Genomic DNA, 17,248 nt, shown 5'->3' on the forward strand with positions numbered 1-17,248 from the left:
GGACAACTATAACAGAATTACAATAAAAATTGTTTTAATAAAAAAGAGAAAAACACAAAATAAAATTCCTATATATGTCAAAAAGCCTCAAAGATTAATGACCTAGTTTATTATATCAAGAAGTATAGAATTATACAACTGGAATCTATATAATTTTATTAATTAATGTCATCCCAGTAAAATCAATAAAAAGAACATAGAGAAGGAATAGCAAGTTATTCTAAATAAAGGTAAAAGGAGAGATATAGTAATGAGTAGCTACTAATGAAGACAAACAAAAATAGAGAAAAAGCAACAAAACTAAAAACATTCATTCCAGAAAACCTTAATCACACTTACAAATTCTAGCACAATGGGCAGAGAACAGAAAAGGAAAATACACATTATACCCTCAGGACAGCATTATAGATCCTGGAAACTCTAAACAGATAACGTCATAAACAATTTGATGCCAATGTATTAGAACGTGTAGTTAAAATGGACACCTTCCAATGTACAATTTACTAAGTAGATGTAAGAATGAATAGAAAACCTGTATCACTTTATGTATCACATTAAATACACTGTAGAAATTTTCCTACAGCCGAACACGGTGGACTATAAAAAAGTCAAAAAGAAACAAAGCAGAACGTCAGTGAGAGGCAGTCGAGGGAAGGGAAATGGGGCGATATTGGTTAAAAGTTACGAACTTCCAGTTAAGAGACTGACAAGTTCTGGGGATCTAACGTGCAGCATGGTGATTGTAGCTACTAATGCTAAACCATCGTTTTGAGTGTTGCTAAGAGAGGGAAGCGCAGACGTTCCCACCACAAAAACAGGCGGCAACTCTGACAGGAAGGAGTTGTTAGCTAATGCTGAAGTGGCCATCATTTTGCAACACATCCAGGTTTCAGTTCAGAAGCCTTCCTTGTTCAGTTCTTCCAAACGTTTATGCGTGTATAACACACACGCGCGCACACACACACACGCAGACACACATACATGAAACTTACGGCAACATCTCCTGAGAGCAGAAAAAGAAGCAGTGCACCCCGACTACTAAAGATCTTTGAATGTTGTTAAAGTAGCTGTTGGGGACATCCTCATGCATAACTAACTCAACACACTCACGTCAGAGTCAGTCCTTTACCTCCTCCAGGAAAATGTAAAAACCCTATGGGCGTAGAGCTCCTTTATCCTCACATATTTATGTTGTCACTGTATGGAGTATGTCTACATACACTTCCAGGGATGCGGCAGAGCTCACGGGACCTGGTACAGGCAGGTGATTCTTCCCCGACCTCTGGCTTCATCCCAGTAAGCCTGCTTGGCAGCTGGGTGGGTACAGCTGGTCTGGGCTGGTGGTGATCAGTCTGGATGGGGTCTGGGGTGACAGCTGAGGCAGCTGAGAGGGGAGAAGAGCACCCCAGATGCTTCAGGTCTGATTCCTTTCCAGGGGTCCTCCCCAAACCCTTCGTCCACACTGATCCCCAGAGGGGCCCTGTGACAGTCTGTGTCAGAGGGTCTCTGCCAGCTCCTGTCTCTACGGTCGGTATAAAGAGACGGACTTTGGGGACTGGGCTGCGAGGTCCCACAGGACTCGAGCAACACTGAATCCACGAAGTCACATGCTGCAGGGTGATATCCAGGGGCTACTCAGAGAAGAGTGACCCCTCCCTCTGGGGGTGACAGGTAACAGAGAAAGGAGCCGGGTCCCCACCCACTGTGGATTCCTCCTCACAGCAAAAGGGGACAGAGTGTGGCCTCAGGGGGACCTCATCCCTCAAAGTCCACACCTGGCTGTATGTGGGATAGTGGCTTCCCCTTTAACCACGGGACATCCCTTTTTGCATTTTCTTATCAACACCTCTATCTAGACTACAAACTGAATGAGTAATTGGAGCTTACATTTAGTGTGGCAATCCTTGCGCCTAGAAAGGTTGCGTGGTGCATTGTAGATATGTCGTCATGTATTTTAAAAAGAATAGATTCATCCCTGGCTGGTGTGGCTCAGTGGATTGATTGCCAGCCTGTGAACCAAAGGGTTGCCGGTTCGATTCCCAGTCAGGGCACATGCCCAGGTTACAGGCCAGGTCCCCAGTTGGGGGGCCCACAAGAGACAACCACATATCGATGTTTGTCTCCCTCCCTTTGCCTGTCTCTGAAAATATGTAAATAAAACCGTAAAGAAAAAATGGATAAATAGAAAAAGAAGAAAACTACATGGAAATTTACGCTCCCTGCCAGGATACATTTGTTCTGAGAAATCACTCAGAGAACAGTTGGGTTTCTGTATCACGTTTATTTATTTATTTTTTTAAGTATATTTTATTGATTATATTGTTACAATAGTTCCAATTTTTTCCCCTTTGCTCCCCTCCGCCCAGCACCCCCCTTCCCCGACAATCCCCTCCCTAAGTCCATGCCCATGGCTCAACCTTTCATATATTCTTCTTCTTTTTTTTTTAAATAATTAATTAATTAGTTAAATATTTTAACAATAAAAAATAACAAAAAAATATGGAACGCTTCACGAATTTGCGTGTCATCCTTGCGCAGGGGCCATGCTAATCTTCTCTGTATCGTTCCAATTTTAGTATATGTGCTGCCGGAGTGAGCACTCTGTATCACGTTTATTGTAGGGAAAAACAAAAATAGGGATGGGTGGAAGAAAAAGAGAAAGGGAGAGACAGGACGAGAATAGGTAAAAAGAAACAAAAGAGGCAAAAAAGAAAAGAAGACAAAAAAAGAACTGAAAGTAAAACAGAAAAATGAATTAAAAAGACTTGAATCCCGCTAAAAGGTCTCTCCAGAGCACTTATCACAAACCTGGGGGTGCCAACGCCACATCTTTCCAAAAATACGCTTTACGGTTAGGGTGAGTCCACACATCAACACAGTCAACAGGTTATTACATCTCCCCACTTCCCCGGTCTGTGTGTCGTGCTAGGTCCCTCATCACTTCTTCTGGGAAGGAGCAAAGCCCATTTTCATTTCTTTTGGGAAAAAGCCAGGACAAGGTTAATTTGCATACGCTTCATTTGCATACGCTTCATTTGCATACGTCCGTCTGCGCGGGCGGTCCAGCCGCCGCCAGGTCCGCCTAAGGAAGGAAGGAACGGACAGTGTAGACCGCCGGGTGCCCCGAAGGAACTGGGCCGCAGGGAGGGGCCTTTGGGGGAGACGGGCCGCCGCTGGCTCAGCCCGAGTCAGAGCGACGGCAGCCGATGGCGGCGGCGGGGCTGACGGCCGACCAGCCTGTAGCGACGGCGTGTTCTGGATGCTCGGAGCACGCGGGGGCCTGACCGCTCGCCTTCGCCTTCTCGGGAGCGGGCGGCCGCGACAGCAGGTCCCGGGCACCCCCGCCACCCCGGCCCCCGGGACCGACGCTGCTCCCGTCGCATTGGGCGAGTGCAGAGTTCTTCACTCACAGTTAGACCATGACTTTATGCCCCTGCCTTTGGTTTCTAGGGTTTGCTTTTGTCTGAAGGTCAGCGTCTGTCAATTTCTCCCACTTGCCGTGAACGTGAGGACTCACCGTTCGTTCCCACACCCATGCTCCCGGGCTCTGCGCGTTCCCTCTGTATCTCTGCAAAACCGAAGCCGGGGCCCCTCGGGCCGCAGCAGACGCCGTGCTCCCCGTTTGCCCCTGCAACCCCCACCCCGGGGGCCTCCCTCCGTCTGGTCCCCCTGTGTCGTCATGTCCTACTCCAGGCCCTGCGTAGTGCGTCCCGCGGAGCTCCCTCCGCGTTGCCTTCCCACTGTCGTTGCACCTGCAGCCCTATCGTCCCCATGGTGGACCAAATATTGGCAGCGTGTTAAATCAGATTGTCATTTATTTTGTTACCTCTAAGTAGGTGCCTAATTGTTTATAAAATTCTGTCTTCTTCTATATAATAACCTTTAATTTTTTTAAAGAATTAAATTTCCTTCTTTATTTTTCCCGGATATTGGATCACGCTTATGTTAAAATGAGTTTCATATACTCCTAGTGTTTTCTCAGAAATCTGAGTCCCATTAATGACTCTGTAGACAGACTTTCACACCACCAGGTGTCGTTTGGAGGGTTTCTTCTTGATGTCCATTCCTGTTGGACATGCACCTCCCACATGCCCAGTTGCCCATAGAGATTTTCCTGTCCTGATATTCAGACCTGAAAGGGCTAATGTGCCCCAAACTTAGCATCTGACCATGTTGTGCCTGGAAAAGATGGCTCCAGCCCCGGCTGGTGTGGCTCAGTGGATTGAGTGCTGCCCGGTGAATCAAAGGGTCACAGGTTTGATTCCCAGTCAGGGCACATGCCTGGGTTTCAGGCTGGGTCCCCAGTTGGGGGTGTGTGAGAGGCAGCCACACACTGATGTTTTTCTCCCTCTCTTTTTTTCTCTCTTCCCCTCTCTCTGAAAATTAATAAATAAAATATTTTACAAAAAGAAAAGATGGCTCCAGTGTGAGCCTCACACTCACACCTTCAGAGACGCCCATGTCAGATGAGACTGGATTGACTCGGCTTCACACACACAGGGGATGTGGCTCACTGCTGATCATGGGCCGTCAGTGGGCAGAGATATCCCAGCGCCCACCCCCAAAGCCGGGGAGGGGGAAACACTTCTTCCAACTGCCTTCTTGCTCCAAGTCCCATCCCTGCGTGGGAGTACCCGGCAGAATCTTTTCCGACCACAGAGTGGAGCCTCCCATCGGATGACCCCTTGCTCATGTCAGGCATTGGCGGCCACTCAGCTTTGGCCTGTTTTATTTGTGGTAGGTGCCTGTGATACTGGGAACTTTTACTTCTCCTTTTCTGCATTGAGCCTGGTGTGTATTTCAGAAATTAGGAGCACATGGGGGCTCTTGAGGGGGCCTGTCCATCGTCCACCCTGACTGTAGAGTCAGGTACCGTGATCCTCTCATTTCTCAGCCCACACATCTTCATCGGATCAGGAAATCAGCAAGGACGGGTCCCTCCATGTCCCAGGCACAGCTACCCACAGCCGCTCTGAGGAGTGGGGGTTCATGACGACACGTTGCAGGTGGGGAAACTGAGGCCCAGAGACCGAGTATTACTGCTCAATAACACAAGGTCAGTGGACGGTGGAGGAGCATTTAACTAAGAATGAGCTTTGTCACCAACATGAGAGCATTAACCCACTCATTGTCCTCAAGGGGTGAAGACCAGAGGACAGAACGCAGGGTGTGGGGACAGCTCTGCCAAGGGAACGGGCTCGGAGGAGCAGGAGTGAGTCAGGCTGGTTTCCTGGAAGGAGTGGGTGGATGCTGTTGCCAAGAAAAAGGAGAAGTTCATGAGTGACTGGGGTAGAAGAGAAGCCACACTCTGGGGCCAAGGGGAGGGGTGCGTTTCCTTCCCCTCCTTCCCTGCATGTGCCCTTGGTGCTCACGGTCACGGTGACACTGGACCTGCCTGCACAGCGAGAGGGTGATGTGTCTCTGTGGTCTGAGCTCTGCAGGCACAGGGACCACGTCTTCCTGAAGCACCTGCAGGGCCAGGTGACCACTGTCCACAGGGAGGACACACAGGCAGGTACTTATGGACAGCTGGGGGGGGGCACATGGGGGAGGCTCTGACCAGAAAGGAGGTGCCCTAAATCACCTCACCGGCAAGGCTCATCTCAGGAGGCTTGGGGTTTGTTTCAGGCTCCATCATGAGAATCAGGGCCGGGCTCCTGAGGAGACCCTGTTCCCCTTCCTGAGAGACTGCCGACGTGACACCCCCATGACAGGGAGGGCCAGCCTCCCAGTGACCACACCCTGTGCGTCTGTCTACCCTGAGGACACCGAGGCCTCTTCCTTCTGCACAGCGGGGTCCAGAGAGGAGAGACACCATGGCCCCCACCCTCACGGCGCTGCTCTGCCTGGGTGAGATGTGAGGAGGGGGAGGGGGAGGGGGGCCCTGCTCTGCCAGGACCCAGGACTCGGGGCTCATAGGGAAGAGGGTCCTGCTCTGGATTCAGGGCACGTCTCTCACAGCGCCTCTCTTCCAGGGCTGAGCATGGGCCTGCGGACCCCAGTGCAGGCAGGTGAGTCTCCCCATGTGTCTCAGGTCCCTGTCCTCACTGGGATAAGAAGCCACATTTTGGGAGGTTGGGGGTGGAGAACAGCAGGTCTGGGCTGACGGATGAAGGATGTCTGAGATGTTCGGGGCTGACAGCTGGGCACTGGGGTTGGGAAATGACTTCTGACCCAGCCTCTGGTTCCTTCCAGGGGCCCTCCCCAAACCCACCCTCTGGGCTGAGCCAGGCCCTGTGATCCCCTGGGGGAGTCCTGTGACCATCTGGTGTCAGGGGACCCTGGAGGCTGAGGAGTACCGTGTGGACAGAGAGGGAAGCCCAGTGCCCTGGGACAGAAACAAGCCACTGGAGCCTGGGAACAAGGCCAAGTTCTCCATCACACAAATGATGGACCTATACGCAGGGATCTATCGCTGTTACTACCTCAGCCCTGCTGGCTGGTCAGAGCACAGTGACCCCCTGGAGCTGGTGGTGACAGGTAAGAGGACACTCAGGGGTCCCAGCCTCAGGCTCCGCCCTCAGGAAGGGGGTGCTCTCAGGGTGTCTCCCCCTCACAGCCCAGCCCTGGGGGACATGCGCGAGGTGTGATTCCCCATTTAACTCTCTGCCTCCTTCTCTCCTAGGATTGTACAGCAAACCCAGCCTCTCAGCCCTGCCCAGCCCTGTCGTGACCCCAGGAGGAAAGGTGACTCTCAAATGTCACTCAGACAAGGGATTTGGCAGGTTCATTCTGACTGAGGAAGGAGAGGACAGGCTCCCCTGGAACCTGGACTCTCAGCGACACCCCAGTGGGCAGGTGCAGGCCCTGTTCCCCGTGGGCCCCGTGACCCCCGGCCGCAGGTGGACGTTCAGATGCTACGGCTCTTACAGGAACACCCCCCAGGTGTGGTCACAGCCCAGTGACGCCCTGGAGCTCCTGGTCTCAGGTGAGGACAACTCATCCTGGCCCCTGAGTGACTTAGTGGGGAGGCAGGTCTCAGGGGCAGCCCTGGTGGCCGGCCAGGGGCGGAGGTACCAGAGTTCTGGGCCCAGAGGCCCTGGGAGTGGGAAGCAGTGAGAGCGGGAGGCTCAGGGAGGGCGACGGGTCCTCACGGGGCTGCTCAGGCCCCTCGTCCCCGTTCAGAAATCAGCTCAACGGTCACGTCCAAGGAAGACATTCACTCCTGACACTGCCCAGAGCAGACCTGCCTCCTTGCACCTGATATAGTCTCCTTCCCTCAGTGCGCATGTGTGTGTGTGTGTGTGTGTGTGTGTGTGAATCTGACCAGCATATTTCACCCTGTGTAAATTCACACGTTTGCTATTTATCTGCTCAGCCACAGAAAACCAGAAATACTGTCATAATGACGTACTGACTCAGCACTAGCATTTGAAAATAATATGCATAGATCTGTGTGTGCTTCTATGTGTGTGTATATGTGTGCATATATGTGCATACATGTAAATTACATAGAAGCATAATAAACTCGCACACATATCCTATGGCAGGCAGTCCTGACGACGTGAAGAATTATTACTAATGAAATAAATAGGTGATGAAACACCAGGTGAACGCAATAAACTTGGTTAAAAAGGGGGTCAGGCCCAGACCCTCAACGCAATGGGCTCCTGACATCGGACCCCAAGACCACCATCCCCTCATTCCAGTACCTGCATCCTCAGCTGTAGAATAAGTGGATACTCTCCTCCCAAAGCAATTAAGCAATGTGATCCTGGGCCCCAGAGTGAAACCAGAGCAGAGGAGAGCTCCATTGAATTGGAGAGAAAACTGTGGTGAACTGAGGAACTACCAAAATAGGTTCCACTGGGACAGAGAAATGGGGATCTGCATTCGCGTGAGTGATGAGGAATCCAGAGGGGACCTTCCTCTGCAGAGAAAGGCGTCACTAAGGACAACACAGAGCTTATGTTGCAAGAAGCGGGTATTAGACCTGAGAACGCAGGGACTGGCTGGGTCAGGTCCTACCTTTCTGTGGTTCTCAGGAGCAGACAGCACCATCAGCCCATCACAAAACAAGACAGACCCCCAGAACGGTGAGTCGGAGAAAGTCTGGGTTGAGGGGCTTGGGACAGAGGGTCCTGTCCTATCAGAGGGAGGCAGGTGCCCTGGGTGGACATCCAGGATTCTGGGGTGACATTGTCTGCCCTGACCTCTGTGACCTCTTTACCCACAATCCCTAGCCTCCCACCCCCAGGACTACACGGTGGAGAACCTCATCCGCATGGGTGTGGCTGGTCTGGTCCTGGTGGCCCTCGGGGTGCTGCTGCTTCAGGCTCGAGACAGCGAGAGGAGGGCCCACGCTGCAGCCGGGACGTGAATACAGAGGGGACGGGCACCATTCAGAGTGGGGGAGCGTGGAACCCAGCTGATGACCCGGGACGTGGTTGAGGACAGTCTGGGCTGCAGCTGGGGAAAGAGCTGCTGAGATCGTCCAGGGGAGCAGACATGGATGGTGACATTTAGGGGCAGGAAAGGCGAGCCGTCTTTCTGGTGAGACGCCTCCTCCATCCCACTGTGGGGCTGTCCCTCCCGGTCATCACAGATACCCATTGACTGTCCTTCTGTTCTCACTCCAGTGGCATGACGGTCACCCACATGGCTGGTTTGGATCCACATCTACACACTTCTTCATGCTGGATCCCATTCATACGACCAAATGTTGTGTCTTCATAGCCTGAATGTTTTTTTAAATGTAAGGAACAAACTATGGGCACCTGCCATATTGTGAGTGAACATCAAACTTTTTCAGTTAAATAAAAAGCTAAACACAAAAGGTCCCATTTCTGTGATTTTAAATGAAATGTCTAGGAGAAGGGAGCCCATTGAGACAGAAATCATGTGGTTTCTCCAGGGCTGATGTGCACGAGAGATGGGAGCCATGCAGCTTGGTGTTTTCCTTTCGGGCATGAAAACCTCTTGAAACTAGAGAGACATGATGGTGCAACATCATGAATTTACTAAACTCCAGGGAATTCTATGCTTTAAAAGCCTCAATTCTATGTTACATGAATTTTACGTCATCAGAAACAAATGCAAGTCAACCACATGGTTCCCTGTGGGTTCCTTTTACCTTAGAAGTTGTCCCCTGTCCACATGTCGTTTCATGGGAGGCGGGAGCCCCCAGGTCTAAGATGCCCTCAAGGCCCAGTGCTCAGGGCTCAGGCCCATGGTGGGAGCCCACCATCATTTCGGTGTGTGGGGGTGCAGGACCCAGGGTGAGCAGCGTGTTCCTGTGTCCTTTCCATCTGTGCTCACCTGCCGTTCAACCAAGAATGGACCACAGCTCTGAGTCCCTTGCAGCCTGGGGGGAGGGAGGGATAAGCCTGTGGCTCCCAAGCAGTCCTTCCTGCACACGTCCCACTGCCCGCGTCTCAGTCAGGCCCCCAAAATGACACCACATGGAGCATCTTCATGTCTCGGGCACTGCTGCTCCTCACGACAACCATGAGAGCTGAGCTTCCAACGTCTCTGCGATGAGGAAGATAGAGCGGAAGTTACTGGTCAACACAGATGGTCAGTAAGTTCTCCATGTTGTAAATCACAGCCTGTGAACTGTCCGAACCTGGTGCCTCTGCCCAGCGTGTGGAGGTGGAATCAGTGTCAGGTGAGGAGTCCCTCACGCACAGAGAGGGGCAGCGAGGGGCACACGGGCCTCAGCGGACGGGACGGGAGAGACGGAGAAGGTCTTCTGCTCACAGACACGCAGGAGTCAGAGAGCGGAAATGTGAGGGGGACACAAACACACACCCAGCACAGGGCGGGGTGGCTTCTGCTGAGGCTCAGGCCACAGTGTCACCACAGCTCCCTAGCTTTCTGCTCCTCCCTGGGGTCCTCAGTCCTAAGACAGCCCCATGGGCCCCTGCAGGCAACCCGGGCAGAGATTGGATGGGCCCTCCATCTTTCCACCGCTCCCCTCACCCAAGGAATATGCCCACACCTCTGACTCCAGCCCTTCTCTCTGGGACCAGTTCACCACCATTGTCCCCTCAGATGAAGACCCAGGACCTCCTGTGGGTGTGATCCCGTCACCCTCCTCTCTGGCCTCCTGCAGACTGTCCCACCCAGTGAAGGTGTTTTCCTCTCGGGGACCTGAACTCACCTGTCCCAGCCCCTTCCCTGCACGGATCCTTCCCACAGGTGTCCACTCGCAGCAGCAACATCCAGTCACTCTGCCTGACGGTGCCTGTTGCTGACGAGCGGGCTGAGCCCAACTCTCCACCCCAAGCAGAGCCCCCTCCTCCCTGTAGATGGCAGCTTTGTGTGGTATTGGGAACTGTAGCCCCACTGTGCGCTATGCCTTGCAAAAGGCCTGTAAGTCTTAACCGGAAAACTGGTAAAGCTGGAAGCAGGCAAGACCAAATATTTGCACCAAGGGTTCCCGTGGGAAGTCAGACTTGAAGGATGTACATGACGCTGTGAAGCTTGCCTTGCTCTGTGTATCTCCTCCTTAACATAAACAAAATGTCCAAAATCACACGCCAAAAAAAATGTATGAAAATCTGCACCTGGTCGTTCTCTGGCACAAGAATCCCGCACACCGAGACCTAAACCAATCACTGTGCTCCTTCCATTGTTATTTGTAATCCCTCGAAGTTAATAGTAGCCAAAGCCTTTGGGGTTAAGTGGTGACTTGTGTATCCTGACTGTACCCTTCTCAATAAAAGGCACAAGGAAAAGGAGTTCAGGACTTTTCTCCTCTAGAGAGAACTGCCGCCTTTGTTCCTCCCAGACAGAAATCAGTGTCCGGGTCACCTCAGTTCTCCTCACCCACGATCCTGAAACCTCTGCAGGATAGAGAGTTTCCACCAAGCCGGGGCGCGTCCCCATACCTGCCAGCAAACCAGACCCATCCCAGTGACCACCCCCCTCCCCAAACCCTCACACCTGGGTTGTGTCCACACGGTGCCTTGTCGTGGTGCCCCCTGATTCAACCTGCTCAGAGCAGACGCCTCGGCACACGTCCCAGACCAGATAATGACAAAGATGTCCCCCGGCAGCCTCTCACGCAGCTTCAAATGTACTTCTGTTGTGGGATTTGTGTTAGGTTTTCATGAGAAATGCTCATAAACCGCTGAGAGGACTGAGCAGCTCATTCCATGGGGGTGAGAAGGGGTTGGAGTTTCATCAGTTTATCACCCACCCCCACCCGTGCAGTCTGTTCCCCACGGAACAGAATGTTCTTGAAGCAGCCATCTGCCCACACACCCCAGTAATGAACAGGCTTCCAATACCTTAAAGACAAGCCCAGGAGCACCTGCTGGGAGCAGAGGCCCGTGTGACAGGGCACAGCACACGCTGGTGACTACATGTCCATAGAAGTACCACCCCCTTCCTCAGCGTCCTGTGCTGGCCCCCAGGGTGTCCCGGTCCCTCCCTCACCAGCAGGTCCCCACACTCCATGACTAAGGTGCCAGAGGCCCCTGATTCTTTCTGTCCTGTTTTTCTCCTTCTCAACAAATTATAGAAATGACACCCACATCACCCACTGCCTACACACTGTGCTGCCTGGTGTCACTGATCAGCACTGAGAGTGTTCAGGGGGGAGAGGTCACCTCCCCCAGTGAAGTTTATGCAGGACAGTCAACTGCTCAGGAAACATCTGTTGGTTGCGGGGTTGGAGAAAAAGGGGAAGCAAATTTGCATTTAGAGTCTGGGGAAAGGGAAGTGAAATTCCCAAGGTCACGTGGGTTTGAGAAAAGGAAGTCGAAGCTACAACAGAAATTGGGCTGCTCCTGAGTCCTGCCCTGTGTCCTCTCCCCTCCTGTCCTGGGAGAGGTGTCACCCTCTGGATTTGGGTTCCCATGAGGTGGAGGCAGGCGTGTGGGGTCTGCTGAGACACATTCTGGTTTCAAACTCCCAGAACCTGCTGTCTCCTCAACCAGATTGTGGCAGGGAAGGAAACTGTGACTCGTCCCACAGTCCAGGACCTCGTCACACCCTGTGTGTCTGTCTGTCCTGCTGGGCTCTGTGGACCTCATATGCCATCTTGACCACGGGGAACCCTGGGAGACAGCGCCATGACCCCGACCCTCACTGCCCTTCTCTGTCTCGGTGAGTTTGGGATAAAAGGGAAGGATGGGTCCCCTCACCTCCCAGATCTTCTTCCCCAAAAGGACCCAGGACCGAGGAGGCTCAGTGGGGACAGAAGTCCTGGGGGGAGGAGAGGTGTGCTCAGCCCCGGGTCTGACCCCAGTGCTCAGGGGCCAGAGCAGCTCTGGAGCTCCTGTGTGTGTGGAAGGGGGACAATCTCACCCGACTCTCTTCCAGGGCTGTTTCAGGGCCCATGGGACCAAGCCCAGGCCGGTGAGTCGCCCCCCAAACCTGCTGCTTCAGCCCCAAATCACCACTGGGCAGCTGGGGGCACACATGGGTCTGGGCTGATGGGGACCAGTCTAGGAGGGGCCCTGGGGTTACAGCTTGGGAAACTGAGGGGACAAGGACATCCCAAGACTCCAGGTCTGCTTCCCTTCCAGGAGTCCTCCCCAGGCCCTCCATCTGGGCTGACCCAGGCCCCATGGTCAGCAAGGGGGGCCCTGTGACCATCTGGTGTCAGGGGCCTCTGCAGGCGGAGGGCTACGCTCTGTATCAAAACAAAAGCACTGAGCCCGTGGACACGAGGACCCCACGGGTCCCCAATGTGAAGACCGGGTTCCTCATTCAGTCCGTGGGCGCACACCACGCAGGGCTATACCAGTGTGCATACAGTATAGGGAACACAGTGTCTGAGTGGAGTGACCCACTGCTCCTGGTGGTGACAGGTGAGGGGGAACCCGGGTCCCCTCCCCACTGCAGGCTCCTCCTCAGAGGCTGAAGGGAACAGTGTGGTTTTAGGGGCCTCACCCCTCACAGCCCACACCTGGGGAAGGTGGGGTGATGGTCCCTTCACCTCCTGTCCTCCTTCTCCCTCAGGAGTGGACGAGGCCCCCTCCCTCTCAGCCCAGCCAAGCCCAGTGGTGGCCGTGGGAGGGAACGTGTTCCTCCTGTGCAGATCACGGAACATCACGGGCACCATGTATCTGCTGACGGAGGGAGGGACTGACCCACCCCGAAGCATGGAACCCGAACTGAGGTTCTCTGCTGGGAGGTGGTGGACCCAGGCCACCTTCCCTGTGGGCCCCGTGAGCTCCTCCCATGGGGGGACCTACAGATGCTACAGCTCTTCCAGCTCCTACCCCAACCTGCGGTCACACCTCAGTGACCCTCTGCACATCGAGGTCACAAGTGAGGTGGCCCACACTTGTCTTCTGTTCTTTCCTGTAACCAAGTAACTGATCTGAACCTTGTGCCTAGTAGAGCCCTGGGGGTCGTGGGGTCAAGGACACTGGTGTGTTGGGGACAGATCACAGGGGGAGGCTCAGGGAGGGACCAGGAGAACTCTCCCTGCGGCCCCGTGGGTGGTGGGTGTGTCCCCTGGGTGCTGATGACCCCCCTCCCCAGGCGTGTACAGGGCGCCCTCCCTCTCGGCCCAGCCGGGCGCACTGCTGCTGCGAGGAGACAGCCTGACCCTCCAGTGTCGCTCAGAGCCCGGCTGTGACAGATTTGCTCTGACCAAGGACGCGGGGCCCCCAGGTCCCCAGGGTCTCAGTGGGCAGCCCAGCCCCGACTTCCCCCTGGGCCGGGTGAACCTCACCCACGGGGGCCAGTACAGGTGCTACTGCGGCCACAGCTTCTCCCACGCGTGGTCGGCCCCCAGCGCCCCCCTGGACACCCTGATCGCAGGTGAGGACCCTGCACGGCCCTGTCCTGTCTGCTCAGGGCTCAGCCCAGGGTCACTGCGGGGGTGTGGGGTTCAGGTGAGGGACCTGGAGCAGAGGCTTGGAGGGGCTGAGATTTAGGGGGAGGAGTGAGGAAGGGGGAGTTCAGGGCATGGGGATGAAGGAGACCCTCCCAGAGGGACAGAGAGGAGCTGCGAGGGGTCCCAGACAGTGTCCCTGGGGAATGACATGGTTCCTCAGCTCAGGGCCAGGGGCAGGGAGTGCAGGGGGGCTCTATGCACATCACACCCCTCCTCCTCCCCAGGACTGTACACAAAACCCTCCCTCTCGGCCCAGCCGGGGCCCTCAGTGCCCGTGGGAGCAAACGTGACCCTGCGGTGTGGATCCGAGGTCGGGTCTGACACCTCCCACCTGCACAGGGAGGGGTCCCTGGATACTCCCCGGCAGCTTCATCTGCAGTACACGGCGGCCCCCTCTCAGGACAACTTCATCATTGGTCCTGTGACCTCCGGCCAGAAGGGGACCTACAGGTGCTACAGCTCACTCAGCACCTCCCCCTACCTGCTGTCACACCCCAGTGATGCCCTGGAGCTCACGGTCTCAGGTGAGGGACTCCTACCCTGTCCAGTGGGGGAGCAGACTGTCCCAGGAGAGGTCTGGGCTGGGATGGGGAGAAAAGAGAAACAGTGAAGTCACCAATAGGGGGAATCTCACCCACATAAAGAGACGGAGAAGATGGGGTGTCCCCACCCTCTCTAGGCCTCACCCCGTCTGAGGATCCAGGAGGTACTGGGCGTGTGCATGGAGCAGACTAAAGAGTGTGAAGGGCCAACATTTGGAGAAAGTAAATAGGACTGTAAGTGACATGAAGAGGCAGCACAGTCCCACTTCCTCCTCTGGTCATTGTTTCAGGCAGCATTTAGGGTTCACAGACCCTCACCCACATGAGCAAACTGTATGTCTATGGGGTAGCGGAGTGCTCCTAGCCAAGCAGACACACAAAGTCCACCTGTCTTGGGCTAGATTCTGAGTTTATGCTTCAACACATCACATATTTACAGAAGGGTTTGTTTCTAATATCCCGGGGATTACGGTGAAGGCTTAAGGATGGGACCGCATGTCTCAAGTAGCTCTGAGGTCACTGGGTCTTGTGTGGTCAGTGTGAGAGGAGATGCATGAAGGGGAAGATGCCCAGCTCGGGTGGGGAGCAAAGAGCAGGCGCCATGCCTGCCTCTGTCCGTGGTGCTGATTCCCGGGTCCTGCATCATCCCGGCACCTGTGCACTGAGGCCCACAGAGGAAGACAGAGTAAAGGGGCCTCTCGTTTCTGGGTCAGGGTGATTGAGGATCCACTGGGAGTCTAGGCTGAAATGGAGTCAGCTCATTCCCCTTGAGATGGTCCCAGTGACAAAATTCTACCGTATCTGGGACTTGGTCCTCTCATGTTTCAAAGCAGAAGCCGATTCTGCCTGGTATTTAAAAAGCTAAATCAGTTGACAGAATTGGTGCCAGTGAACCCTTGTGGGATATACAGCAAGAGTCCACTCTGAGCATGTCCTGTCTCCTCTGGGGACCAGTGTCATTACGTGGACGTGGAGAGACGGCAGGATTTCTGCTCAGTTTCCATGAGCACCAGGTTGTCAGCTGAATCAGGTCATTTTCCAAAACACCTCTCACAGGAAATCGTGTCAGTGCCCCTCCCCCTCCAAGATTTCCCTGTATTTCCTGGAATTTTATTTGTCACATAATCAGAGTTTACCTTGTGTGTACAGAGGCCTGTAAATTCATGCAGGTATCTATCTAAATATTTTATTTTGTCATTTTGCTAGTTTCTTATGATCTCCTATTAGACTACAAAATGAATGAAAACTTATGGGTTATGTTAGTGCATGATCCAAAAAATTTGTGGATTATACATATTCCATCATTTATTTTTGAAAGAATGATAGAAAGAAGAAAGAATTGTCACGTGGAAATTATATTTCTAAGTCACAAATAAAAGAGGCTAGCTGAGGTAGAGTAATGAAAAGGTAGACCCAGCCCTTCATTTCTTCATGTCCTGACTTTCAGAATAAATTACAGTCCTCCAAGTTCATCTTTTTTTTCTAATAATATGCAAGGTAAGACACCCAAGATGCTCGCCTCAGGGACAGTGATGGGCACTGTTAGTGTAAGAGACCCATTTAAGATCAGAAGAGATGACAAGCATTTCTACATTTCCTCACTTATATCCTATGTTTTCTTTTCCTTTGGAACAGCTGATACTCTGGGATGATCACAAAACTATTCAGATTACAAGACTAGAGAGTAGGAGAAAATCTCAGTTATGGGGTTGGGCTCAGAATGTCGAACCTGTCAATGAAATGCAGGTGCCCTGGTGGACATCCAGGGGAACTGGGGTGACTTGAGTCTGCCCTGACCTCTATGACCTCTTTACCCCCATTTTTTTTGCCTCCCCCCTCCAAGACTACACGGTGGAGAATCTCATCCGCATGGGCATCGCTGGCTTGGTCCTGGTGGCCCTCGGGGTGCTGCTGTTTCAGGCTCAAGACAGTGAGAGGAGGGCCCACGCTGCAGTGAGGACGTGAATGCAGAAGACAAGTCCACCATTTGATGAGGTAGATTCTTGAAAATAAATCTTGTTGAGCAGGAAGTTCTCAAAAATATGTGGAGCACGAAGTGAGGGACCTGACTGTTCAGAACGTCAACAGCAGTACAAGTTGTGGACATGATGAAATACGTCTTAAGCGTTGCCCGTAGAGACTCTGGTGCTATTGAACTGCAGACGGGTCCTCCCAACTATTACTGATTTTCTTTGAATGATTCCCTTCCCTTCTCACTCCAATGGTGTGAGGCTACATGTGTGTCTGCTTTGGATCTGCACCTTCGTGCTCTGGTTCCCTTTCCCGTGTGTGAGTCTACATGCTTCCTTATTTCTATTAGGCACATCCCTCAATGTAGACTGCTCTTCGCTCAGAGCACAGTCTGTTTCAGAGAACTGAATACATGGATACAAGTAAGGTCTTGTTTTAAAACATAGCATCCTGATTAGGACAGAAAAATCTGAAATCATTGCTAAAAATGTCCTCTGCACCCATTGAGCCCTTGTGTCCTCATCAGATAATAGTTTCTTCAGAAATGCCATCCGTTTGAATGAGCACATTGAGGTTTGAAGTGAAACTCAGAGAGTGGACTGTAACCCAACTCTCTGAAATAATAATTTTTTAAAGCCTGGATTTGTGGTCCCTGGCACTGCATGTGCTCTCTGCTTCTCTGCAAAACACCCAGCTGTTAGCCTCTACGGCTGTAGCACATGCCATCCTCACCACGTTTTCCTGAAACTCCCCATATCCATGGGATTCTCTCTTTCTAGTCTCCCTGTATCTTATTGTCTAATTCCACTCCCCCGTATTGCACCCTAAACATTTCCCCATTGCTGCCTTCCAGTTTCATAATTGTATCTTCAGCTGCATCTTGATTTTGATGGAAATAATATTTTGAGTGTTATTTCAAAATTTTTTTCTACCTCTA

At 52.9% G+C, this 17,248-nt stretch overlaps 1 protein-coding gene, 1 non-coding gene and 1 pseudogene across 2 annotated transcripts in view; 2 read left to right on the forward strand and 1 right to left on the reverse strand.

The window, feature by feature from the left end:
• Nucleotides 1–2,493: 2,493 nt before the first annotated feature.
• LOC149995454 (U6 spliceosomal RNA) lies at nucleotides 2,494–2,600 on the reverse strand. Its single transcript, XR_016507961.1, has one exon. It is a non-coding gene; the product is annotated as a U6 spliceosomal RNA (small nuclear RNA).
• A 3,383-nt stretch (nucleotides 2,601–5,983) lies between these two features.
• LOC149995455 (leukocyte immunoglobulin-like receptor subfamily A member 6 pseudogene) lies at nucleotides 5,984–7,059 on the forward strand (annotated as a pseudogene).
• A 4,665-nt stretch (nucleotides 7,060–11,724) lies between these two features.
• The window catches only part of LOC149995456 (leukocyte immunoglobulin-like receptor subfamily A member 6), a 48,209-nt gene continuing 42,685 nt past the window's right edge, over nucleotides 11,725–17,248 (forward strand). Inside the window, exons 1-6 of the mRNA XM_090261158.1 lie at nucleotides 11,725–12,054; nucleotides 12,271–12,306; nucleotides 12,477–12,761; nucleotides 12,913–13,224; nucleotides 13,441–13,722; nucleotides 14,023–14,322. Coding sequence (XP_090117284.1) covers nucleotides 12,021–12,054; nucleotides 12,271–12,306; nucleotides 12,477–12,761; nucleotides 12,913–13,224; nucleotides 13,441–13,722; nucleotides 14,023–14,322 — 1,249 coding nt within the window. The 5' untranslated portion in view covers nucleotides 11,725–12,020. The remainder of the gene's footprint in view (nucleotides 12,055–12,270; nucleotides 12,307–12,476; nucleotides 12,762–12,912; nucleotides 13,225–13,440; nucleotides 13,723–14,022; nucleotides 14,323–17,248) is intronic.

Source organism: Furipterus horrens, unplaced genomic scaffold (genome assembly GCF_987537825.1).
Source record: "Furipterus horrens unplaced genomic scaffold, mFurHor1.1.pri manual_scaffold_13, whole genome shotgun sequence".
In the NCBI taxonomy this organism is placed as follows: Eukaryota; Metazoa; Chordata; class Mammalia; order Chiroptera; family Furipteridae; genus Furipterus; species Furipterus horrens.